The 26,361-nt window shown below is 36.9% G+C and overlaps 1 protein-coding gene across 1 annotated transcript in view; it reads right to left on the bottom strand.

Annotated features, from left to right (window-relative positions):
* The window catches only part of IMPG2 (interphotoreceptor matrix proteoglycan 2), a 95,783-nt gene that overhangs the window by 24,878 nt on the left and 44,544 nt on the right, over positions 1-26,361 (bottom strand). The window contains exons 6-11 of the mRNA XM_077994124.1: positions 25,410-25,492; positions 20,564-20,725; positions 16,498-16,556; positions 14,470-14,490; positions 3,879-4,123; positions 143-228 (exon numbers count right to left, since the gene is read on the bottom strand). Of these exons, the coding sequence (XP_077850250.1) occupies positions 143-228; positions 3,879-4,123; positions 14,470-14,490; positions 16,498-16,556; positions 20,564-20,725; positions 25,410-25,492 (656 nt within the window). The remainder of the gene's footprint in view (positions 1-142; positions 229-3,878; positions 4,124-14,469; positions 14,491-16,497; positions 16,557-20,563; positions 20,726-25,409; positions 25,493-26,361) is intronic.

The following is a 26,361-nucleotide window of genomic DNA, read 5'->3' as shown; positions in this document are numbered from 1 at the left end:
ATGAGTAATGGTCTAGGGATGATGCAAGAGAATAATTGAAATGAGAACAGCTTGGGAAATGTATAATGCCAAAGTAAGCAGGTGAGGGAAGAAAGAAGAGAAGCTTGAGGGCCTAGTTCTAGCATAAAATATAAAAACATACCAGAATAGATGATGGCGTTGCCTGAAGACTTGAACTTTGGGTGTTCCAAACTAGATCTTCAGTTTGGTGACGCAAAACTCCTCTCACTGAGGAAAGAACAACATTAGAGAACATTTTTAGATGAGGCCGTACTGTATTTGAGGTGCAGGGACAACTGAAAGCCAAGTTCTTCCTCTTCATAGTTTAGATTTTAGCAGAACATACGGGACACACTTACTTAGAAAATATTTATTACTTTATTCAGATATTTTATTTATATTAGCACAATCTGCCTGAATTATAAGAATCTAACATAAAATAAAGATTCTTCCCATTATTACATTTAGGACATCCTCTATTACTTCCTTTCCTTTCTCAAGTCAGTTTTTATTCTGTTCAAGATTCCTATGAAGCGCTTATTTTTAAATTAATTTTTAAGTAAAACAGTTGTACTAAATTTCAATTCATTTGGTTTATGCTAAGAATGGTAGAAAAGTATGCAAACATAATTGCCTTTTGGGAAGAAAGTACCTTTGAAAACTGAGCTAGGACACCAAAAATCTTTATCACTGTAATGATATTAAAGAGCAACATAGAGAGTAGATTATATAATTTAATTCAACAAAAATTTAATGAATCCTTGCTAGTTACCACAGACTTTACCAAAGTTGAGGCTATAAACATTAATAAAGCCAAGTTTCTCTTCTGGAAGCATTGCATATATCAGGGAAATAACACAAATTCTAAAACAATGTAAGGGGCATATATACAATGTATGGTGACACAGACAAAGAAGCAGCTGATTTTGCCCACAGGGGAGAGAAAATCAATAAAAGCTAAAAAGAAGGGATTGCCAGGAGAGTGATCTGGTGTATGCAACCAAAAATAGAAGTAGAGTCTCTTTATCCACCTGTTCTCACTGGCCTGACATAACAGGAATCAAGCAAAGGTCAAAAACCTTATTTGGCTTACATATTTTCCAAAATTTTTAAAAACTGTGTATACAATTATCTTGTCTTCTATGAAAAGTAAGCTCCACAAGATCAAGAAGTGATATGGTTTGCCTCTATGTCCCCACCCAAATCTCATGTTGAGTTGCGATCCCAAGTGCTGGAAGTGGGGCCTGGTGGAAGGTGATTGGATCATGGGGGCAGATTTCCTCTTTGCTGTTCTCGTGATAGTAAGTGAGTCCTGATGAGATCTAGTTGTTTAAAAGTGTGTGGCACTTCTCTCTCTCCCTCTCTCTCTCTCTCTCTCTCTGTCTCTTCCCCTGCCTCCCTTCTGCTCCACCATGGCAAGACGTGCTTGCTTGCCCTTCACCTCTTCACCTTCTGCCATGATTTTAAGTTTCCTGAGGCCTTCCGGCCATGCTTCCTGTACAGCCTGTGGAACTGTAAGTCAATTAAACCTCTTTTCTTCATAAATTACCCAGCCTCAGGTTCTTTACAGCAGTGTGAGAATGGACTAATACAAGGAGGATCATATCTTTTGAGATAATGATCAAGTTACATAGAAAGCTGCCACCATTCAGAACTCTGAAGTTGGCCTGACAATAGAAATAAACTTTAGAGACAAACTTCTGAGTAATTGAAATATACATCTAATGAAAGCCTAAGGCACTTGAATTAGTTGGTATTAGATATTGTAAAGCTTTTGTTGAACTTGCTTACAAATTCTAAGAAAGTCGTTTACCTCTTTTCAGGACACCTTTATGAAAGTAGTTCCACCCACAGGCTCCACACAAAAGGAAGATCTTGCAATACTGTTTGTGGATGTCGTTTCCTAAGCAACCTCTGTTTATTGTAGACCTTAATCTTCATGCCATTCTCCTACCACTCCAGTTACTGACCTTGGTGTTTGCACCTTCTGCTCAATGTCAGTTCTTAACCCACTTAGGTCATGATCTCCTAACTATATCTTTTCTCTGTCTGATCCCAATATCCTGATGCCTAGAATCTTCTGCCCATATGCCGTCCCTATGGTTAGCCCCAGCTAATCTCTATTAGCATTGCCAGAGGGACTTCAGCAGTTTCAGATTATAACAAGCTTCTTATCTGTTCACTGTTTTATCTAGCCCTAGTATTCCAGCAGAGATTCAACAATGACAAAGGAGTATATGAAGAAGTGAGCGCAGGATACCTACTCCAAAATATAAAGGCTCCCTAATGTTTCAGAATGAATGGTCCTATACCACTCTCCTCCACTGAAGAGAGGGCTTCTCCATCTTAAAGTCCTATGTAATTCATATAAAGCCCAGACCACTTTGTGACCCTGTCCCAGCAGAGTGTCACATTAAAAAAAAAGGTTAGTCCAGCAGCCAAAATAAGTTGAAAGCAATGTAAAGTTTTGGTCTGGAAAAAAGAAAGAAAGAAAAGAGAAGAAAAGAAAAGAAAGAAAGAGAGAGAGAAAGAAAGAGAGAGAGAGAGAAAGACAGAGGCAGAGACAAAATCTTATTTGGGAAAAAAGAGATTAAATCACATGCAGTAAAATCTTATTAAAAATTTTTTCTCTCCCTTTCCCTTTCTCACTTTCTCTGTCTCTTTCACACACACATATATACACAAATACACACACACACACACACACACACACACACACAACTGCCTGGAAAGACAAGACTCTTCTTTGTCTCTCTAAGAGTTCTCCTTCCCTACCTTGCCTTTTAAATCTACTATTTTCTTTGATTATTAATTTTCTGATCTTCCTGTGTAAATCCAACAAGCCTCTCTGGCTTCTCTAGTGTCTATTTTTGTTCATTTGTTACACACACACATGCACGCACACACACACACACGCACACACACACACACACGCACACACACACGAACACGGCTAGGTAGTAGCTGCCTGAAAGGACAGGACAGAGGCTCTTTTCTCTTTAAAATGTGTGGCAGCTACAGAGGCTGTAAAAATGCATCATTAGTATTGCCTCACTTGTAGATTCTCCTCCTCGGCAGCTGGTATTTCTCCCATGCTGTCACTTCAGTAATGCATATTCCACTGAACATTTTAAAAGCTAAACTACCAATGAGTAAAGAAATCATGGAGAATAGAAGCAAATGCAAAGTAGCAAGTGAGTTAGCAGGATACCGTGGCCCTGATGAGTTAAGATGCTGCATACTAGTAGCCAGAATCTTAGCAAGTTTTAAGTCCAAGGTTGACTGGGCACCCTGTAGCCTCCAAGTCCAGGTTAAACACCCTCTTCTTCACGATCTGTCATATCCACCTGTTCATTATGGATCATAACAGGATCTCCACAGCGATCCGAATTTAAAGTCAGTATTGGATTATCCGGGATTCCGCACGGCACCCATTATCACTTCTTCTTTGACCTAGATCTCCCATTGCCTTTCTTGAGCTCTTCCTTTTTTTCTACACTCTGATTTTTAAGCCTTTACTAGCTGACTTACCTCAGAGAGTTCATGTCTCAGTTGTCAGGGAAGCATTATAGCCTGTTTCAGTACATACTACCAAGTACTACTTTCCTTTTTCTTATACTTTGCTCCTATTTCTCTAAACTATTTCTAACTGCCACTTTCCACACTCTGTGGCCTTTTGTCTAAAAATATTCCAGAAAGCCCCTGATTAATCTATCCAAAAGAGCTGCACGGCTAAAGCTCCATTCATATCAGGTTGACTCCTGTCTCATAAAGTCTAGAGAATGGTCAGAACCTTATATATTTTGGGAAATTAGTTTACACCAGAGCGTACTGGAAAAGAAACTATACAAGGACTTCATGATGGATATGAAACTCACCATTGATAAGCTGCAGGGAATCAGGATCTGGATTCAAGGAAGAGTTCCCCAGCAAAAAATTCTGCTGCAATGTCTCAGCAATATAATCTCTGAAGTTACTGATTGTATAAACAACAGTGGGTTTATCGTCCAGTTCCACAAGGCCATGGTTTTCCACCTTGTTGGAGTGAAGGCTGATGAGGTCCCAGGTGGTATTGCTAATGGCCTCACCGTTGAAGGTAACTGCATAGTAAACATCTACGCCACTATGGATGGAAAGAGAGAACAGATTAGGTTCAGCTAAGGAAGCACAAAGAAAGGAGCATTGAAGCCATGAAGAAACAAATATTGGACCCAGAGCGGGAGTCTCAAAGAGCATGGATTCCATCACTTTTCTCTGAAAACCCTGGACAACCTTTTGCCATCCTCTCCTCCTTCCCAGAGAATGAGGGGTCATAGCTCTAAGAATAGGGAAAAGAATTGTAAGGAGGCCACAGAGGCAACCCTACAGAATGATCTGAGCATCTTCTTCCCCTACGTTCTCACTTCTTTCCTCTTTCAAAGGCAAGTCCTCCGTCTTCACTGTCAACCTACTTCTTCTTTTCCTATTAGCATGTCCCCCCCTGCCTTTTTAAAAACAGTCTTTCTAATTCCTCTTGACAGTGCAAAATCCTCTCACATCACTTCATTGTTGTTGTTAGATGAATTATGTACTGAAACATAGTTATCTATTGTGGCAGGAAAATTATGAAAAACTTGGTACTAAAGCAAATTGATGATTATTTTCCTTTAAAATGTTGTGCTGGAGTATTTTCTAATATGACAATTCTTTCAGAAGACATACTTTGGTTTGATAACCCAGACAATTTACAGTTCTATAAAGTTTAAGACTAAATTGTAAAAACTATTATGAAGTAATTTTTTTCTTGGCCTAGTAGGAAAAAAATCTCTAAAGTTATATTTTACTACCCTCCAGGGCATTAACCAATTTTGTATGCAACTTAGTAATCTGTTCCGAATTGACTATATGAATTTCTCTTTTTCAGATACTCTAGAAACAAGCTCTCTCTCTCTCTCTCTCTCTCTCTCTCTCTCTCTCTCTTTTTAAAGCTAACTCCCTTATTAGTGAATTATGTAAAACTTCAACAAGTACTAACAAACAGCACTTGTCTGGGAATTAGGCTTTTTCACCATCAACCTTTCCACAAGCAAACAAAGAGGAGACTTCTTGGAACACAGGACAGAAAGACAGAAAATAAATAAGTATGAGTTGATGTGTTGACATTTTCTTAACTAGTCTTTTGGAGAAATAACATCAGAACATAAAATTTTAAACCAAATAAAAATACTCCTCTAGACTCCAACTCAGATTTCTCTAACTAAAAGCTAACAGTTTGTAAGTGCTGATAATGCGACAGGTATTTTACATGCTTTATCTCATTTAATTTTCATAATAACCTGATGAAAGATATTTTAGCTTCAGAATATTGTTAAGGAAACAAGCCCTTAGAGCAGTTAAAAGACTTCCTTTAGATTTCATAACATGTAATATGTGGCAGAGTCATAATTTCAACACAGATCTGTCCATCTCCAGCCCCTACATTCTGAACTACTATGCTACCCTCTCAGTAGCTTTAATTAAACTATTACCCAAAAAAGTAATTATGAGGACAGCTCAATACCAGTCATCACTGTGGCTTCCAGCCAGTCTCTGCAGCACATCCATCATAGGCAGTAAGTACCCAGCAAGCCACACTGAGATCCCTCCAGAGGAAAGGACAACACTACCTTCCAAGAGACAAACCACTCAAGGCAGACATGCAGTAAAAGCAATTTGCCACTTTCAGACATTCCACAGCAGCAAACTAGTCTCAAAACAAAGCATAAAAATAAAAAATGAAAAATTGAATAAAATTTAAACTAACGTGCTTCTTCCTCTGAACTTATATATCCTCACATATTTCTTTATTTTAGCCTTCATTGCTTTGTGCAAAGATTTTGTTCACAGTGACGGTGTCTCAGTCTCTCCTTGAGTTTCTATCCCCAGTGCTCAGTTTGGTGCCTAGCACAGAGAGGTACCCAGTGCCTACTAGACGAACAGAAATATATACTTGCCTGAATGTAAAAAGAAACCTGCAGCATAATCAAGGTATTTACAGATCTAAAGGAAAGTACCAACATAATAAGGATGACATCATAGAGTATAGGAAAAAAGAAATTAGTCAGCTCATTGATGTTACTAGTTAGTGGAAAGCTTCTGACCAGTATGTTGGGAGTTCCTTGGGAAATAGATCCCTAGGTTGGAAATGGCTACAATAAGCTATCATGGCTAGATGATACTGGCTGCTGAGATCATCCAGCTTTCACTTTTTGATTTCAAGCTTGTAAAAGAAACTTTTGATTATAACTCCCTACAAATTTTCCTATGAGGAAAGAATGCATGAGCCAGTCAATGCTATAATAATTGATTGGTCTGTTGGCACATATATTTCTCATTTTTAAATAGATCAATAGGCATCCTAGAGACTTCATTGTCTTTTATGGTTTGGTAAGCATGACTGGCCTCAAGAGACTTCTCCTTCCTGGGAGCTCTGGTCTGGACCTGGCCTGGCCTATGCAGCACAGATCACACACCCTGGACTGCAGGGAAAGCCATAAAGGTGACACTCCCACCTGCCATACAAGCAAGCAGCCGGGCCTCTTTGATGTTCCTGTCTTATTCTGAGTGACGTCAATACTGTTTTCTTCCCAGATATGATAGGATACCTCTTCTAATGCAGTGGTTCAGGGCTCTTAAAAGTAATAACTGAGCACTTTGACACCCTGATGCTCTAAGTAGTAAAAACATCTGCTTGTCTCTAGAACTTCCCTCAATCCTCTAAGCAATGAAAGTATTTCAATTTTGCACATCTGAGAATGTTGATTCATAGGTAATTCCCAATATTATTTATAAAGAAATCAAAACAGTAAAATATGCTAAAATATCAAATGATGGTTACAAGATAGAATCAAACAATAAGAGGGTCACCTACTGATCAGAACTCATCACACCATATTCCCCCTTGCTCTTGATGAGCCTTCAGTCATTCTGATAGACTCGCAGACCATAGGCACCTGCTCTGTTTCTGGTCTTTTCCTTCTCTCTGCAATGCCTCTTATTACCTCCCAGCCCTTATATCTTCCACATACACATGTACACACACATATAGATACCTTCTTCACCTGGCTATTTCTTTTTTACTTCAGCTTAGCTGTGATCTCCCAGGGAAACTTCTTTTTAACATGAAGACGTGATTGGTGCTCATGTTCTATCTCCCCAACAACTTTATAAGCACAATTATTTTTTGGCTCTATGTCCCCACCATCTAGCACAATGCCTGGCTCATAGTAGTTCAATATAGGCTTGTGAAAATAATGAAGAAACAAATGGTCAATTTTGTTCCCTAACGTAGGCAGATAAGACAATTGAATGTATGCCACTTAAACAACGGTACATGATATGCCTGACTTAATCTGAAGCATTTTCAGACTCTAAATATAACAGAGCAATTTTTAACCCTAAAGAACATTCATATTAGCTTCATATATTTGCATCTTCTGGTTAATAATTTTAGAGACATTGTTTCCTGGCCACAGCCCAGCTCTGTAAGGATGTGCATGCTCTTCCAAGTCTTAGAGTGATGGACCATATCGACCTCTCCAGAAAGGTGGGTTTCTTTTTGGGATTTTTGCACAACCTATTAAACTTACTTCTAGCGTAAATATGATTCTAAGATGAAAAAAAAAACTATAAGAAAAAAGGAAAAAGAGGGCGGAAGAAAGGTTATGTCAGTTAGCACTTCAGTTGGTTCTTAGGTAATGCAGAAAATCAGACAAGGAGAGTTAGGCATTTACTGGGAACCTACCATGTGCCTTGCATGACTTTTCAAATGATAGGGAAAAGATCAAGAGAAATGTTCCTGGATCAAGAAATGTATGCAAATCAGGCAGCCTGGAATAGATTACTGGTGTTACTCTTTATTGGCAAAATATTATTTGCCTCCCAATGTTTCCATTGGACATCTAAATATAATACTTCTATTATAATCTACCTTGTCTAGTACAGATAAGTTCATTAAAGAAGATAAAATGCCTCAGAGAGATGTTATAATTTGTTACCATGTTTTTGTCCTGGAAAGAGAACTCAAATAAGTGCTTGAGATACCAGAAAACCATCTATTTTGAGGGCCAAGAACATCACTGTGACCCAGAACAGACTGAGTTCTGGCATGGTAATGGAGTACAAAGATATCTCAGGATGACGGACAGAATAAAAGAAAACAGAGAGGCCAAGGAAATTCATGAGAAGCAGAATACATACTGGCAGATCAAATAGTATCTGATTGAAGAAAGCTGTGCTGGCTCTCCATACTTAGCAACTCCAAGTTAACTAACCACCACTGGATCATCATCTTTCATCTTTTGAACTGGACTCAGGCAGCCGCTATACAGAGGAGAGTTTCTGTGTCTGACAGCTATTTCCAAAGACATCAATCATGTGGAGGTGAAATTTACCCTTTCTTATTCTCTCCCCTCAGATGCCCTGATTGGCTGTTTGATGCATATATATTTTAAAATTTTAAAATAGTGCTATCACATTTCATCGAGATCAACCAAAATAAGGATGTTTTGGAGAAACTCAGATATCTCTTCTTTAATAACTTCTTCTAGGAAGAAGATACATATTGAAAAGACCTGAAGCTAAATACATAAATTGGGTGTACCAGATAGATATATTGTTGATTCACTTCAAATACATACTACTAAATTAACTAATGAGGACATATTTCCAAAGACATCAATCATGTGAAGGTGAAGTTTACTCTTTCTTATTCTCTCCCCTCAGATGCCCTGATTGGTTGGTTGATGCATATATATTTTAAAAATTAAAAATAGTGCTATCATATTTCACCAAGGTCAACCAAAATAAGGATATTTTGGAGAAACTCAGACATCTCTTCTTTTGTAGTTTCTTCTAGGAAGTAGATACATATTGAAAAAGCCTGAAGCTAAATATATAAATTGAGTATACCAGATGGATATGTTGTTGATTCACTTCAAATGCATACTACTAAATTAACGTAATGAGTACATTTTAAAAGAGGTGCACAGCAAATAAAAAACTTCATGTGCATATAAATGCTTATGAAGAGAGAGAGAGAAATGGCATATTATATATCCTATAGACTATCTCAGTGCTATACATTCATTTATACACAGCTCAGAATATAAATACACCCAAAAGTTACAAATAAATTTTATCAGTTGGTTAATTCCTGACAATGCTGAATAATTTTGAAAACTGTACCTAGATTAGCAATTGTGGGTGACATCAGTAATATGGCTGACTAGAGACACCTGGCACTCATCCCCACACTACAAGAAAGGATCAAAGCAACCATAAAAATAAACAATGAGAGAAGAAATAAGGAACAAAGAATATACAAAACAACTAGAAAACAAACAACAAAATGACAGACGTTCTCAACTGAATTACAACCTTGAAGTTAAATAGGTTAAATTCTCCATTTAAAATATATTGACTGGCTGAAAGGATTAAAAAAAAAAAAAAAGACAAACTATATGCTGCCTACGAGAAACTTACATGACCTATAAAGACACATAAAGATCTAAAGTGAAGGGATGGAAGCATATATCTCACACAAACAGAAACCAAAAGCAAGTGGCAGTAACCATGCTTAGAAAAAACAGACTTCAAGTCAAAAGTTGAAAAAAGAGACAAAGAAGGACATTATATAATAATAAAGGAATCCATTCAGCAAGAAAATGTAACAATTATAAATATACCTGTGCCCAAAATGGAGCACCAAGATATATAAAGCAACTATTATTAGATCTAAACAGAGAGATAGACCCCAATATAATAACAGTTGAGGACTTCAACACCCCATTATCTCCCTAGAACAAATCATCTAGAAAGAAAAATCAACAAAGGAACACCAGATTTAAACTGCACCACAGACTAAGTGGCCCTCACAGGCATTTACAGAACATTTCACTGAATAGATGCACAGCTGCAGAATACACACCGTTTTCATTAGTACATGGAATATTTTCCATGACTGACCATATGTTAAGACACAGAACAAGTCTCAAAAAAAATTTTTGATCAAAATTATATCAAGTATCTTATCTGACCACAATGGAATTATACTAGAAATCAAAACAAGAGACAAATTTAAAACTATACAAATAAAGGAAAGTTAAACAATATGCTCCTAAATGATCAATGGGTGAAGAAATTTAAAATAAAAACAAAATATTCCTTGTAACAAATGAAAATAGAAACACAACATACCAAAACCTGTGGGACACAGCAAAAGCAGTAGTAAGAGGCAAGTTTATAGCAATAAATGTCTACATCAAACAACCAAAACAATTTCAAATAAACAACTTAACAATGCATCTCAAATAACTAGAAAGGCAAAAACAAACCAAACCAAAAAATTAGTAGCAGGAAAGAAATAATAAAGATCAGAGCAGAAATAAAAGACATGGAGACCAAAATAAATATACAAAAGAGTAACAAAACAAACAGTTGGTTTTTTGAATAGATAAAAATCAGCAAACCATTAGCTAGACTAATGGTCTATAGCATTCTACCATTACTCAAAGTAACCTACAGATTCAAAAAAAGAGAGATAGAGGACCCAAACAAATAAAATCAGAAATGAAAAAGCAGACATCACATCAAATACCACAGAAATGGAAAGGATAATTACAGACCACTCTGAATAACCATATGCCAATAAATTTGAAAACCTAGTGGAAATAAATTCCTGAACACATATAACCTACCAAAATTGAACCAAAAAGAAACAGAAAACCTGAGCAGACCAACAACAAGTAACAAGATTAAATCAGTAACAAAAAGTCTACTGAAAAAGAAAAGTTCAGGACTGGATGACTTCAACACTGAATTCTACTGAACCTTTAAAGAAGAATGAATACCAATTCTTCTGAAATTATTCCACAAAATTAAAGCAGAAAAATTTAATTATTCCAAAACCAGACACGCACATGACAAAAATTGAAAACTACAAGGCAAAATCCCTGATGAACACAGATGCAAAAATCCTCAACAAAATATTAGCAAATCAAATCCAATAGCCCCTCAAAAAGATAATACACCATGACCAAGTAGGATTTAGCCCAGGAATGCAAGGATTGTTCAACATACGCAAATCAATAAGGATGAAACATCACATCAGCAAAATGAAGGATAAAAACCATATGATCATCATAATGATACAGAAAAACTATTTAATAAAATTCAGCATGCCTTCATGATTAAAACCCTCAAAAAATTAGGTAGAGGAAAAGCACCTCAATACAATAAAGTCCACATATGACAATGCCACAGCTAACATCATACTGTATGGGGAAAAGTTGGAAGCATTTCCTCTAAGAACTGGAACAAGGCAAGAATGCCCACTTTTACCACTGCTGTTCGACATAATACCAGAAGTCCTATCCAGAGCAATCAAGCAAAAGAAATAAATAAAAGGCATACAAGTTGGAAAAGAGGAAGTCAAATTATCCCTGTTTGCTGATCATGTGGTCTTACACTGAGAAAAACCCGAAGACTCCATTTAAAAAACTCCTAGATTTGATGAATGAATTTAGTAAGGTTGCAGGATACAAAATCAACTTACGAAAATCCCGTGGCATTTCTATACACAAGTAACAATTTAGCTGAGAAAAAAAAAAAAAAAAAAGGCAATCCCATTTACAATAGCTACAAGAAAAATAAAATATGTAAAAATAAATTTAACCAAGCAGGTAAAAGACCTGTGCAAGAAAAACTACAAAACACTGATGAAAGAAATTAAAAGGGATACAAAAAAATGGGAAAACATCCCATTCTCCTGCATCAGAAGAATTAAAATTGTTACAGTGACCATACTACTCAAAGCAATCTACAGATGTGAAGCAATCCTTATCAAAATGCCAATGACATTCTTCACAGAAATAGAAAAGAAAGTCTTAAAATTGGTATGGAACCACAAAAGACCCCAAATAGCCAAAGCAATCCTGAGAAAAAATAACAAAGCTGAAGGTATGTATCATACTACTAGACTTCAAATAAAGTACAAAGTTGTAGTCATCAAAACAGCCTGGTACTAGCAATAAAAACAGACACACAGATCAATGGAACAGCATAGAGAATCCAGAAATCAATCCATATATACAACCAATTGATTTTTGGCAAAAGTGTCAAGAACATATACTGCAGGAAGGACACTCTCTTCAATGAATGGTGCTGGGAAAACTGGATATCCATATGCAGAAGAATGAAACTAGACCCCTCAGCTCTCACTCTATACAAAAAATCCACTCAAAATGGATCAAAGACCTAAATGTCAGACTTGAAAAACTATCAAATACTAGAAGAAAACATTGGGAAAACACTTCAGGACCTTGGTCTTGAAAAAGATTTTATGAATAAGACCTCAGAGGTATAGGCAACAAAAACAAAAATAAACAAATGGAATCATATTAAACTAAAAAGCTTGTGCACAGCAAAGGAAACAATCAACAGAGTAAAAAGGTAACCTGCAGAATGAAAGAAAATATTTGCAAACTATTTATCTGACATGGGATCAATATCTAGAATACAGAAGAAACTCAAATATCTCCACAGCAAAATAATAGTCCAATTTAAAAATGTGCAAATGATCCGAATCGACATTTCTCAAAAGAAAACATAGAAATGGCCAAAAAATATATTTTAAAATGCTCAACATGTTCATCAACAGGGATATGCAAATCAAAACCAAAATGAAGTATCGTCTAATGCCAGTTAGGATACCTATTATCAAAAAGACAAAAAATAGCAAATGCTAGTGAGGATCCAGAGAAAGGGGATTCTTACATACTTCTGGCGGGAAGGTAAACTTGTATAGCCACGGTAGAAAACAATATAGAAGTTCCTCAAAAAACTACAAATGGAACTACCATATGATCCAGCAATCCCACTACTGGGCATTTATTCAAAACGAAGGAAATTAGTATATCAAAGAGATATCCACACACCCATGTTTATTTATTTCAGCACTACTCACAACAGCCAAGATACGGGGTCAACCTGGCTGTCCAACAACAGATGAATGAATTAAGAAAATGTGGTATACATAAGCAACCAAGTAGTTTAGCTTCCAAACTCTTTTTTTTTTTTTTTTTTTTTGAGACGAGTCTTGCAGTGCCGCCCAGGCTGGAGTGCCGTGGCGCGATCTCGGCTCACTGCAAGCTCCGCCTCCTGGGTTCAGGCCATTCTCCTGCCTCAGCCTCCGGAGCAAGGGGGACCACAGGCGCCCACCACCGCTCCCGGCTAATTTTTTGCATTTTTTTTTAGTAGAGATGGGGTTTCACCGTGTTAGCCACATTACCGGTGTGAGCCACCCTGCCGGGCCCCAAATGCATTTTAAAACATTTTTTCTCTTCTCCTTTCTTCCCAGTCTCAAGTTGTAACCTTGAAAAAAACTGTAGGAGCCTTTTCCCCCTTAGTTTTAAAATACAGCCCTGAAACATACTCTGAAACTTCACTCCCTCCTACCATCTCCCACCATGTACTCCCTTACCCCATGCACGTTTATTTAACTGCATGCTTATATCTAATTACATGCTTACTTAGAAGTTCCAGGGGCTAATCTTGAGACAGACCAAGCATGGAGACGCAGCTGCAAAATTCCAGAGATTATCTCAAGACAGTCAACAACCCAGCCATTGTTGAGATGACGCCAGCTGCGCTCCTGGTGGACCATGGCTCGAGATAGCCACTGGAACAAGACATGCAGACCTTGTACCCAGCACCCCTCCTGCATGCCTCCCATTGCCAATTTCCTTTTTCAATCCCCTCTTCCCAGCCTGAAGTTTGAATCATTTCTGGAGGTTAAGCTGGCCGCTTCCCCCACTGCTAGCTTTGGAAATAAAGTCACTTTCCTTTCACTGCACATCGTCCTTGTTACCGACTTTGCAAGCAGTGAGCAGCCAAGCCTCCCCTCAGTTACACATACACAATGGAATACTATTTAGCCATGAAAAGGAGGAAATCCTGTGATTCACAGCAACACGGATGGACTGGAGGACGTTATGTTAAGTGAAATAAGCCAGGAACATAAAGTTAAACAGCCTGTGAGCTAAATCCAGCCTACTACCCATGAGTTAATGAATTTTACATTTTTTAATCGTTGAAAAAACCAAAAAAAGAGCAATATTTTGCGACATGTGAAAATTATATAAAATTCAGTGTCCATAAATAAAGTGAAACACAGCAAACCTCATTAATTTACAACATATTGTCCATGTCTACTTTTACCTGATAGTGGCAGAATTGAGTAGTTGCAACAGAGACTTTATAGCCTGCAAAGTTTAAATTATTTGCTACCTGACTCTTAATAGAAAAGTTTGACAAACCCTGATCTGAAAAAGTCAGACAGTGATATTAGAAGTGATGCAAGATTTGAGTTATGCTCCCCTGGACCTACGGCCTGCCATATTTACTAACCTATCTCCCAATTCAATGGACATTAGAGAAAGTGCCAAAAAGTACCTGTCATTTTCCTTGGGGGACCTGAAAATAAAAATTGAAAATATTAAACAGAGTTTGAGACAGGTATTATTGTCACATCATTCATCAAAGTACAAGTTCTTTGTGTATTTCCTCTGAATTTCTTTGAAATACCACCTTAAATAAAAATGCTTGCATAGTATCAGATACTGACAAATTCCTATAGATTGAAGAAAGTGAGCAAAGGTGAAAAAAGCATTCTATTTTAAAGACATGGTCTTTACTTTCTTCTAAATTTTAAAAATACTTTAAAACAATTCACATATGGTTATTTCTTCATCAAGAAACTTTTTTCAGTAAATCAGCAGAGAACTCCAGTTGTTGGCTTTAACAAAATTGGGAACCTTCTTTTTTGGGATACAACATGTTATGTAGTATTAAAATCAGATGGTATACTGTAAAGTAGTAAGGGTTTAGGTAAAGTCAGGACCGACTAATCCACAGGATACTGCACAAACTTTAATATTTATTATTTTATGTAGCAGATGCTTAAATAGAACTTTCCATGTGCCAGGAACTGTGCTAAGCATTATACAAAACTTAGTTGATTTAATCTTCATTAAGATTTATTAGTATCCTCATAATATAGGTGTAGAACCATGGAACAAAGACGCTAAATAATTTGCTGATGGTATTTCAAAAGTATTTTTTTAATAAAGCAGGATTAAGGTAAACTGTCTTTTTTATACAAATGAGAAGTTAAATCCTGGAAATACACCCAAAAGCATCCAGCCAGAAGTGCAAAGGCAGGATTTGAAGCCAGGCAAGTTGGCTCCAACGACTGTGTTGCCCTTCATGTGCTGCCAAATAAGGGAGGCCTTCAAAGGCCTCACATTCTCAGGTTTTCATCTGAGCTTACAACTGGAGGCAGCATCCTGTTTGAAAACTGCTAAAGTTGAACGGGGGCTACTGGTCATGATATGAGACTAGGTAAGTAGGTCAACTTTAAATATTTGGCCTCTTTCCACTAAGCCTGCATCACTAACTAGCTAAACAACACTGGGAAAATTATTTAAATTCCCTGTGCTCTGGTTTCCTTATTGGAAAATATGAGCATCGTAACTATCTCATAGCATTGATGTTGGAATTAAATAGTGTGTGTGTAAATATACATATATATATAAAGCCTGGCACACTGTAAATGCTATATAAGTGCTTGCTGTTATTTCTGGTAAACTCAGAAGTTTTGTCAAGAACAAGCCAAAGTTGAGATGGATAACATCTAAACTTGGGCTAGAGCATCACCTAAATCATGGCATTGAGTCTAGCATGAAGGTTCAGAGCAAGAAAAGCTATAAAGTCAGCTGCTTTGTTTCAAAATTCCTCCTCCACCCCAGTTTACCAACTCTTGGCTTTGGGTTAATATTTCATCCCTTTAAACCTGTTTCCTCCTCTTAAAAATGAGTATTAATAATATCTATCCTGAGAGGGTTGAAGATTAAGTGAGGTCAGCAATGTGGCATACTCAATACAAAATATTCACTCAGTAAAGTATTCACTCAGTAAATGTTCACAAGTATTATACTGTGGGTCTTAAGCAGGGAATAAATGTCTTTAAAAGAGGTGTCTGGTTTACTCAGATCTGCTATGTTTAAAACAAGGACTAATACATCCCTTCCAGAGTGGCCTCATACCAAGATGTCAAAATCACCACACTGACAAGCTTTAGGAAAACACTGGGGCCACATCTCGTCTGCCTTCAGGCTCCTATCAGTGCCAAGTAAGACCTACGTAACTTGTAGGCAGCAAGCAGGGGACATGAATCCCTGAATTCTTAACCTAGCCAACTTTAGACCTAATATATCTCTTTGAGTTATTATTTGGTCTTTTTCTAAATCAATTTCCTCACCTGAAAAACTAACATCAAGAATACTAATTTACCAGAAATAGCATTAAGTTACAGCATTCAAATAATTTATTGTTAGAATATATATGATAAATATAATGGACATTCCATTCAGAATAAAGAATGCTACTGAACATGTACATATTTAGAACAAGTCTATTTACCTAAATTCAAGTACACGAATTTCCTTGTAGCCTGGTAACCCAGTAAATGCATTTTCAACCTGTTAAAAATACAAATAAAAATGATAACTATGTAGAAATATGGAAAAATATATAGAAAATAATGCTTTTAAGACTAGAATAAGAAGTGCACTGTTCACAACTATTAGACACTTATACACTTACCTAGGCATACCCAGGTCAGAAAGTGAAAGAAAAAATTTTACCTAAACACTGCCACATTTTTCTTTTTCATTTTGTCTTTTAAGGTTTTAATGTGCTTTAATATTAATTTTTTCCAAATTATTAAAAAGCATGCTCCTTGTTGGCAAAGCACTGTTTTTCCCTTACGTGAAGAAATGTGAAAAAAAAAAAAATTGTTTCAAAAGAAGCTGTAATAGCTTTTTTTTTTTTTTTTTCTCTTGAGATGGAGTTTCACTCTGCTGCCCAGGCTGGAGTGCAGTGGTGCGATCTCAGCTCACTGCAACCTCCACCTCCCAGGTTCAAGCAATTGTCCTGCCTCAGCCTCCTGAACAGCTAAAATTACAGGCGTGCACCTCCATGCCCGGCTAATTTTTGTATTTTTACTAGAGACAGAGTTTCACCATGTTGGCCAGGCTGGTCTCGAATTCCTGACCTCAGGTGATCCACCCGCCTCAGCCTCCCAAAATGCTAGGATTACAGGCCTGTAATAGCATTTTTAAATGTTATTGTTTGGATTTGAAATCTGGCCACAGCACACACACTGACAAACAGTGTTTGTTTTCTATAAGTGTGAATGTGGCTGGTGGCATCTGTTTCCTGCTCCTACAATGAAAGAGAACCACAAACACACTCAACGCTCAGATGAGAGGCTTTGTGGTCAGGTAACTCCGTTGGTCCAAAGACCGATTCATGAGCATCACATCTGCAGGAGCCAGTTTTATTACTGAGTCTTTAAAATCTAGCCATGTAACTCCAAATGAGCTTAGTGACTGGAGGTGGAAAATGGTATGCTAGATTGGACTAAAGACATAAAAATAATCAGGTTGAGGCGGGTGGATCACAAGGTCAGGAGATCGAGACCATCCTGGCTAATACGGTAAAACCCCATCTCTACTAAAAATACAAAAAATTAGCCAGGCATCATGGCGGGCGCCTGTAGTCCCAGCTACTCAGGAGGCTGAGGCAGGAGAATGGTGTGACCCCGAGAGGCAGAGGTTGCAGTGAGCCGAGATCACACCACTGTACTCCAGCCTGGGTGACATATTCTCTCTTAATAATAATAATAATAATAATAATAAAGTTAGGCATAAATGCATATTTTAACAAAAATAAACATTTAATCTGTAACATTTCAGAAGATGACAACCTCAGCAGATGGGTCACTATGGGGCCAACATCAGAACAAAGGAAATAAATTAATGGACTTTGGCAACATCTCTGGGCATCTGCTTTTAACCAAGTCCTCATATGAGGAGAGTGGGATTTTTTTAAAATCATGATTCACTGAAGATCTTTATGCCGTAAGAATAAAGAATCCAAAGCCAAAGAATGAAACTCTTTGGCCATAGTAATATGCCCTGTTTTACTCTCTGAAAGGAAATAAAAAACTGTTATAATTCTTGTAGGGTGGTGGGGAGGGGTAGAAGACATAGGACTAGAAATCAGAAGGCTGAGGGTTAGTCTCAGCTCTGTTTCTGCTGGCAGAGTGGCCATGCACAGGCCTTCTTTTTTCAGAACTAAGACTTCCCTGCCCACCTACCATATTGATTTTAAGATTAAAAGAAATGTACCTAAAAGCACTCCATTAACTGAAAAATGCTGTACAACTGTATGTTAGCATTACTACTAATCCCATCTTAGCATAGGCTTTGCCAGCTCTGGAGTCTAAACATGTATAGGTATCCAGTTGCAAGAAGTCATTCGACTTCAACATCGATATTAATAGTGAGTAAAATGTATCAAGGACTGCAATATGTCTGGTGCTTTGCTTTACTTCAAATCTCTGCGACGATCCCAAGAGATAATACATTATTCCTGTTTTATGGATGAGAAAATGGAGATTATAAGATATTAACTAACTTGGCCAAGGTCACACATTTGGTGAGTGACTGAATCAGAATGTATTCAATCCCAGATCTCTCTAACACCGAAGCCCATATTTTTCCCATTGCATTACATTGCCCCTTCCTCTTTCCCCTGACTCATGATGAATGTGCTTGAGAATTGGGACCAGGACTGGGAAAACTAAGGTTCACTATAACTTCTCCCTTGAATTAAAAAGAAGGGGACTCTGTAGAAGAAGAAGGAGTACTTTGAAAGGCAGTAGGAGACCTGATTTTCATTTCTGTTCCTAGAGAGACTACATGACAATGAACAAGTGGTTTGGCCTCCTGAGCCTCATCTGTAAAGTGGAGATGCTTGCCTACATGGCTGCTGTGAGCAAACAAATAGAAAATCACCTGTGGAGCACAAGGCACTATGTGAGGATCACACTGACACTGGCACTGCACTCAGGCACCAACACTCCCAGGCCCATCACAGTGACCTTCCCCTCTCTGATGTTGTACTTCGTGTTGTCCCAAACCTATTATGCCCCCACTTCTTATCCTTTACACACAGAGAGAGAGAGAGAGAGACACACACACACACACAAAGACTAATAGCTCCTAAACCTCATCCCCTCCAAGCAGGCTTTCTTTCTCCCTGTGTGTCTTCCAGTAATACCCAGAGAAGCTGCAGGAAAAATCTGTGTGATGGTGTCCTAAAGGGAGGGAGCTGGAGGATCCCCTTCAGTTTGAGACATGATCCCCTGCCTCTGCTGTTTCATGCAAAGTGACTGTTGATAGGCATTTCATTCCAGGTAAGGGGACAGGGAGTACAGAGATAGGCCAGAGAAGGAGGTGTTCCATGGAGGTTCAGAACCTTCAGCACCCTCTAATCACCTCAACTCAATAGCTACCTGCCTCATAAAGTCCCTGATGGAGACATTTTTCAGAGTGTTATTGGACTTCTCTAAATCTGCAGTCATTCCATGCAATTGTGTACCCAAACACTAAGCTATATCAAAAGTTCCTTAATCAAAGGACAGAGAAAACCAGACGGCCAGCCCAAGACACTCTTTGATGCCAGGTGGCCACTGGCCTGGCTGACATTTCTTCCACATACCATGCAGCCTTGCAACTTGGCCACACCACTAGGAAAATGAATTGTCTGGCCTCCCCCTCCCACGTCTGATGGCTACAATAATGCTTTGGCTGAGAGATGCACATTTTTATTTCCCATCTGGACATAGTATCTGGGGAAGAAAATTAAGGTAATGGAATTGATAAACTTGGCTAAGGAGAACCCCGTCAAGAAGGAATGGGAAAAAATAAACAGTAAGGAATGATGTGCCCTGTCATCTGACAGACAGGGATAGATGAGCATTTAATGTCTTACTGCACAAAAGCAAAGGCAAACTAGACGGGGACCATGGGTCATTTCTGACGGAAAAAATCTTGAGTTTAAGTCCTATATAGAATTTTTCCAGAAAGTGAAGTTATGGGATGGTCTAATCCACAATTCTTTAAAGAAATCCCTTTTTAAAAATACCTCCAACTAAGGATAGGAGAAATATTTATTTTTCACTGGATGGCCTTTTATGCCTCCAAACTTTGTACCAGGTATGTGTTAACTATTCAAAAATTTGCAACTAAAAAATACTAAAGATGAAATTAAAAGACATTAAATGTAATGTTCCCTTAAGAAAAACAATACAGTATGTGTAATTTCTTAGAGAAGCTTATTTCTCCAAATATTTTCAAGTCAAAACTATGCCACAGGACACATTCTTCCTTGGCTGTGCAGCAAAAGTTGGAAATTGCATTTATTTTTTAGCAGATGGCAAGATTTTTCTTTCTGTGAAAGAATTCGTCTGTCCTGTGACTTTTTACAGAGTTTTCTGAAGAAATGGCTGAGTAACCACTCCAGGAACCAAGTAGACAAACAACTTGAAACCTAAACCTATCTTTAAACAGTGTTGTAAATATGGGAAACTAACATAGCAGGCATACTGTCTTGTTTGTTTTTTTTTTTAATCACCCACCTCTGAAATAAATTCTTCTTCAAGGTGCTGGTGGTGAAAGCTGGAGGAATCCTGTAGTTCTTCCCTGTACTCCTTCCCCAAAAGGTGGATGCTGAATTCTGCAATCTGTTCAGCTGCTGGTTTTGTGGCTTCTTCTATCACATTCTCAATTTCATTGCTAATCTGGATTTTCAGAGAAAGAACAATAAATGCCAAGGCTTATTCATTCAGTCAAAAAGCATTTATTGATTGTTTCAATGTGTCAGAACTGTGCTAAAGGCAGCCTCTGAAGATAACATTATTATACCGTATTTGACTTTGGAACAAATTGGGTAGACTTTAAGACATAGGCCAATACTGAAATTACTATGCATTTGTTCATTCCTTTGAACGCACATTGCACAGTTCAGGGCAAGGTAGAAAATTTTCCTTGGGAAACCATCAAGGTGAGTTTAAAAATAGTTGACTGCTATAATTATCATCTGAAAATAGCCTAGAAGGGTTGTTTCCAAACTTTTTTGTCTTAGAGCCCTTTATACTCTTAATAATCATTGAGGAATCCAATGTATGTGGGTCACACCTATACATATTTACCAAACAAAAGATAAAAAGATAAATTTAAAAAACATTAATTCATTTAAATATAATCATCTCAGTTCATGTAAAAATGAAGAAAATATTCTGCAAAATAAAAAAATAGTGAGAAGAGTCACATTGTTTATATTTTTGCAAATTCTTTAATGTCTAGCTTAATAGAAGACAGCTGGATTCTTCTATCTGCTTCTGTATTCCATTAGTTACAATATGTTGTTTTAGTTGACATACATGAAAAAAATCTGGTCACACAGATATCTATCAGAGAAGGGAGGAATATATTTAGATTTTTCAGATAACTGTGGATATTCTTTTTTGATGCTACACCTCACTCAACAAGCAGTAATTTCTTAAAGGTTAGTTGCTATGTGGAACCTGAACCCATATTCAACAAACTTTTTGTAATCTGTAACATAAAAACCCAGGCCTTCTACTGGCCAAAGCTGAAATAATTTAAGCAACAATAAATAACGGATTATAACCCAAAGAATAAATTAAATATCCATGAGTCTATACTGATATAATAAATAAATGATGAAACAAATAAATGAAAGGGAAGTGACAACAGTTTCTTACAGAATAGTTTCAATAATTAATAAAGGTAGAAAAAAATGATGGAAGTAGAAGATCACTACTAGAGTACCACAGTAATAATTATCACATGCAAAATACACTTAAGTGCATGTAATCCAAGTTTCTCCATTTTGATACATAAGAAAACCAGGGATTGAATAGGATGAATGACTAGCATAAAGAATCACAGCATGTCAATGACAGAGTCAGGAAGAGAATATCAGGGCTTTTTTCACTGTATCGTTTATCATCCCTGACGAATCATACAGTCAGAGACCTTTAAAACTTCAGAATGGGGAAGAACCTCAAAGATTCTACCACTCCTTCTGATGCTTGAATTTTCTTCATAATATCCTTGACAAATGGCTGCTTATCATCAGTTCGAATGGCTCTGATGAGAAAGAAGCATGCCTTTCAAACACAGACTACTACACTTCAAAAATGTTCTCATGGTTGGAAAGTTCTTAATATTAAACCCAAATTTACCTTCCTATAAATTCTACCATTGATCCAAATTCTATAAACTGTGACACATTTAAAACTTAGTTGCACAAAGCCCGTCGAATATGTACAGGCAGCTATCATGTCTTCCCTGACTTTTCACTAGTTCCTTTCCTCCATACATTTCTTAGGCTCTTAATATCTTTCTTAGAGAATGACACTCACAAGTGAAGTCTAGCCAATGAAAATATGCAATATGTTGTTTTAACAGAAATATATGAAAAAATCTAGCCACACATCTCTCTTACAGTAAACTGTATTTCAATTAAAACAATCTAAAATTACACTAGCTTTTGTCTTTTCAGTAACTGCATCATACTACTGATTCACAGTAAGACTAATATCAACAAAAACTCTTAGTCCTATGAAATTTTGCACAAGACTTTGCATTTTTTCCTTATTAAGCTTCATCATCTCACTAAATTTTCAAAGAGACCCGTTTCCAGTTTATTATTTTAAAAAATCTTGAGCAGTATTGCTGCTACGGAATACTGAAAACGCTAAGTAAATATTTTAATGGTTTTAATGCATAGTCTGCAAGAAAGTAAAAAGAAAACAAAACCAAACCAAGGTGTCAAAAAACAGGAATCCAGAGAGTTGAGTCAGTGTCGAAGGTGGCAGCTTCCATGGAGCATCTGCTGATCCTTTGTGACCTAGGCTTTAAGTTTAAATAGCACAAAGGGACAGAATACAAAGTAGAAGGTCTATACATGTTGACAAATCAGATCAAAGACTCCCACATAAAGAAAGGATTCTAAAAACTCAATGGACAGTTTGAACAACAGTAGATTAAGTTGAAAGAAGAATTAGTGAAGTGGCAGACATAACTGAAAGCAACACAGAGAGACACAGAAATTAAAGTAATTAAAGTAGTTAAGAGACATGAGAGAGAAAATGAGGAGGTCAGGCATATCTAATCATGAAAGATAACAGCTGAGAATTTCTCCAAATTTATGTTAGACATAAAGTTTCACATTAAGGAAATACCACAAATCCAAACCACAATAAATAAACATAAATACACATCCATACCCACTTTTGTGAAACTGCAGAATCTTAAATACAAAATCGTACACTAAATGTGTATATATATATGCATATACATATATACACAAACATATATACATACGTGTATATGTAGATACATACATATCTTAGAAACAACCAAAGAACACAACCAGATTACAAAGGGAATGCCAAATGAACTGATAGTTCACTTCTCAGTAGCAACAACAGAAGCAGAAGATTGTAAAATAAAAGCTTGACAAAAAAAACCCTTCAATCCAGAATTGAACATAGATTTAAAACACCTTTCCAGAATTAGAATGAAGAAATTTTCAGATGATCAAAAGCTGAGATCAAAACAGTGAGAGACTTTCATTAAATTAATATCTGAATTATATATTTCAGAAGGAAAATTACCCAGAAGATAGATCTAAAATATTTTTTTAATTAGAAAATAAAATAGTAGGGCCAGGAGCAGTGGCTCGCACCTGTAATCCCAGCACTTTGGGAGGCCGAGGTGGGCAGATCACTTGAGGTCAGGAGTTGAAGACTAGCCTGGCCAACTGAAACCCCATCTCTACTAAAAATACAAAATTAGCTGGGCATGGTAGTATGCTCCTGTAATCCCAGCTACTCAGGAGGCTGAGGCAGGAGAATCACTTGAACCTGGGAGGCGGAGGTTTTAGTAGCAGAGATCCACTGCACTCCAGCCTGGGTGACACAGCAAGACTCCATTTCAAAAAAATAATAAATAAATAAAATAAAATAAATAAAATAGTAAACATCTGGGTAAATCTTAAACAAATTTTAGCTGTATAAGTAGAATATAATACAGTCTAATTAGTAGAATGAAAAAAGAGAAAGAACAAAAATACTGAAAAGTAGCATATAGGTCAGCAAAATGATCATTTGAATTACAATGTTCTAATGTTTCCACATTGCTCAGGATAAGAATAAAGATGTTGAAAAACTTAAAATTTGTTAAGTTAAACACACATTATAATTTATAGGATAACTCCCAACAGAACCAAAATATGGTATATAATTTCTAGAAGAGTAGATGGGAAAATGCATTAGGAAAATAGCTGCACAATAAAACTACCTTGGGCTTCATTTGAACCAGAGCTACAGGCAATCTAATTTTTGTTAGGTATCTCTATATTGTTGTGGTTCTATAAATTGGCTTAAATCCTCTGTTTTGGATATTAATGTTCCAATTGACTGCATACAATTCCTTAATTTCCATTAAAGTGAATTCTATCTATTCTATAAATGTTTTCAGATCTAAATCACAGCTATTCTGCCTCAGGTTCAAAGCTACAGTATCACTTTTTATTCATTCATTCACAAATATTTATCAAATGCCAGTATTTGCTAGCACCATCTACTTGGAACACGGCTATGCTTAGCATAAAAGTATTGATTCAGGTATCCACTCAGGGATTACCACCAGACTTGTTCAGTGACAGGGAGGGTGATGAGGCAAAGTGGAGCGACTTAACCTGATTTCATGTAAGTTAAAACGTCCATGTTGGGAAGTGAAGGTGCAAGATAACTAAATTGCATCTTCCTAGTGACTATGTTTTGTCAGAGTTTGCTCTATGTTTAAAAAACAGCATTTGTGAACCCCCTAATTTTTTAAATGCAGTATTTAAATATCTAACAAAATGTTTCTATATTCCTGGGCAATGTGTAATTTTTTTGTTAATCTGTATATATCTTTTGTGAGAGACTCAGCTATAGGATTTAGTGTTGTTCAGTGGACAGGTTTCTATTAATTATGGTATATTCACAATGCATGGTACTTTTTGCCTTTTAAACTACATAAAATGTATAGTTTTACCCTCTGAAGAGCTAAGATCTGGTCTCTTAAGGGTTAGAAGAACATAGGCAAAACCACCATAGTAAATCATGTCACAGAGGCCACAAGAGGCAGTGGGCTTACCTCAATGACAGTCCATTTTATTTATAATTTGAAGCCCTCTCTCACCAAAAACTCTACAATAAGAGCAGATTTACTCAGTTCTCCAAGGAACCTCAAAATTGTTTTTAATGTACTGGTTTTAGAATTCACGTCATTTTTCTAACAGGGCACTACATGAAGTCCTGTGTAGTCCAGCAATGGGAGATAAACTCTCCCTTAATCTCTATGCTCCATGTTAGAAACTAAGTAACAAAACAGAGCATCACTCACACTCTCCTCTGGCCTTTCCAAGCTGCTGTCTGAGGCACCTTCATAGGAGTCCACCCCTGGATGTGGAACACTGAGAGCAGTGTCTAAGAAGAAAAGCAAAAACATATGCATGAATTCAGTCCCTGATTAAGTCAGAATTCCTATCAGGAAATAAGGAACTGACTTCAAAAACCATTCCCATAAATAGTTTGCTTTATTGTCCTGGAAATTCGGTGCTTTCTAACCTCAAGACACATTTGTATGGCGTCTTCTCAGAACAAGAAATAATTGTGGTGCATTCAACAAGCATATATTGAGCACCTACTGTATGCCAGACTCTGCACAAGACACTACGGACACAGAGACAACATTCCTATACTTAAGGAGCTATCTAGCAAAGGGGACATATACTAAAAGAAGTAACTCCTCTACCAGAGAGGGGAAGTGGGTAAAGGTTGGAAATTGGCTGTGAATTGACAAGTGTTAAAACTGGACCTTATCATGTTATTCTATTTTTGTAGATGTTTGAAATTTCTAACACAGAGAAGTTTGTGGGGTTTTTTTTAAAATTAAAAATAAAGAAATGAATTACCAATTTACAAGAAATATACTGGTCAAAGGAACATGTTAAACTATACCACAGAATGCAACAAGAAAATCCTTCCTCTGGAAAACTCTCACAGGACGAATGACAAATGGTGGCATTAGAATGGTTCTACGTTTTGACATTAGTGGTAGCTACAGAGTGTTTGCCTTAAAATAATTCATTAGCTCATACATTTGTTTTCAGTGGTGTTCTGACTTGTATTATATACTTAACGATTAAGGATTTTTAGGTACTGACAACATTATGCCATAAATATTTAAAAATTACTTTTTCTTGAGAATTTTGAACAACATATAAAAAGAGAGAAATCTGATATTTTTAAAAAGTTAGCACAAAAAAATGTACTTTTTTGTGAGACTGTCTTAA

The sequence above is a fragment of the Macaca mulatta genome, chromosome 2 (genome assembly GCF_049350105.2).
Source record: "Macaca mulatta isolate MMU2019108-1 chromosome 2, T2T-MMU8v2.0, whole genome shotgun sequence".
In the NCBI taxonomy this organism is placed as follows: domain Eukaryota; kingdom Metazoa; phylum Chordata; class Mammalia; order Primates; family Cercopithecidae; genus Macaca; species Macaca mulatta.
This window is presented reverse-complemented; position numbering and strand designations above follow the sequence as displayed.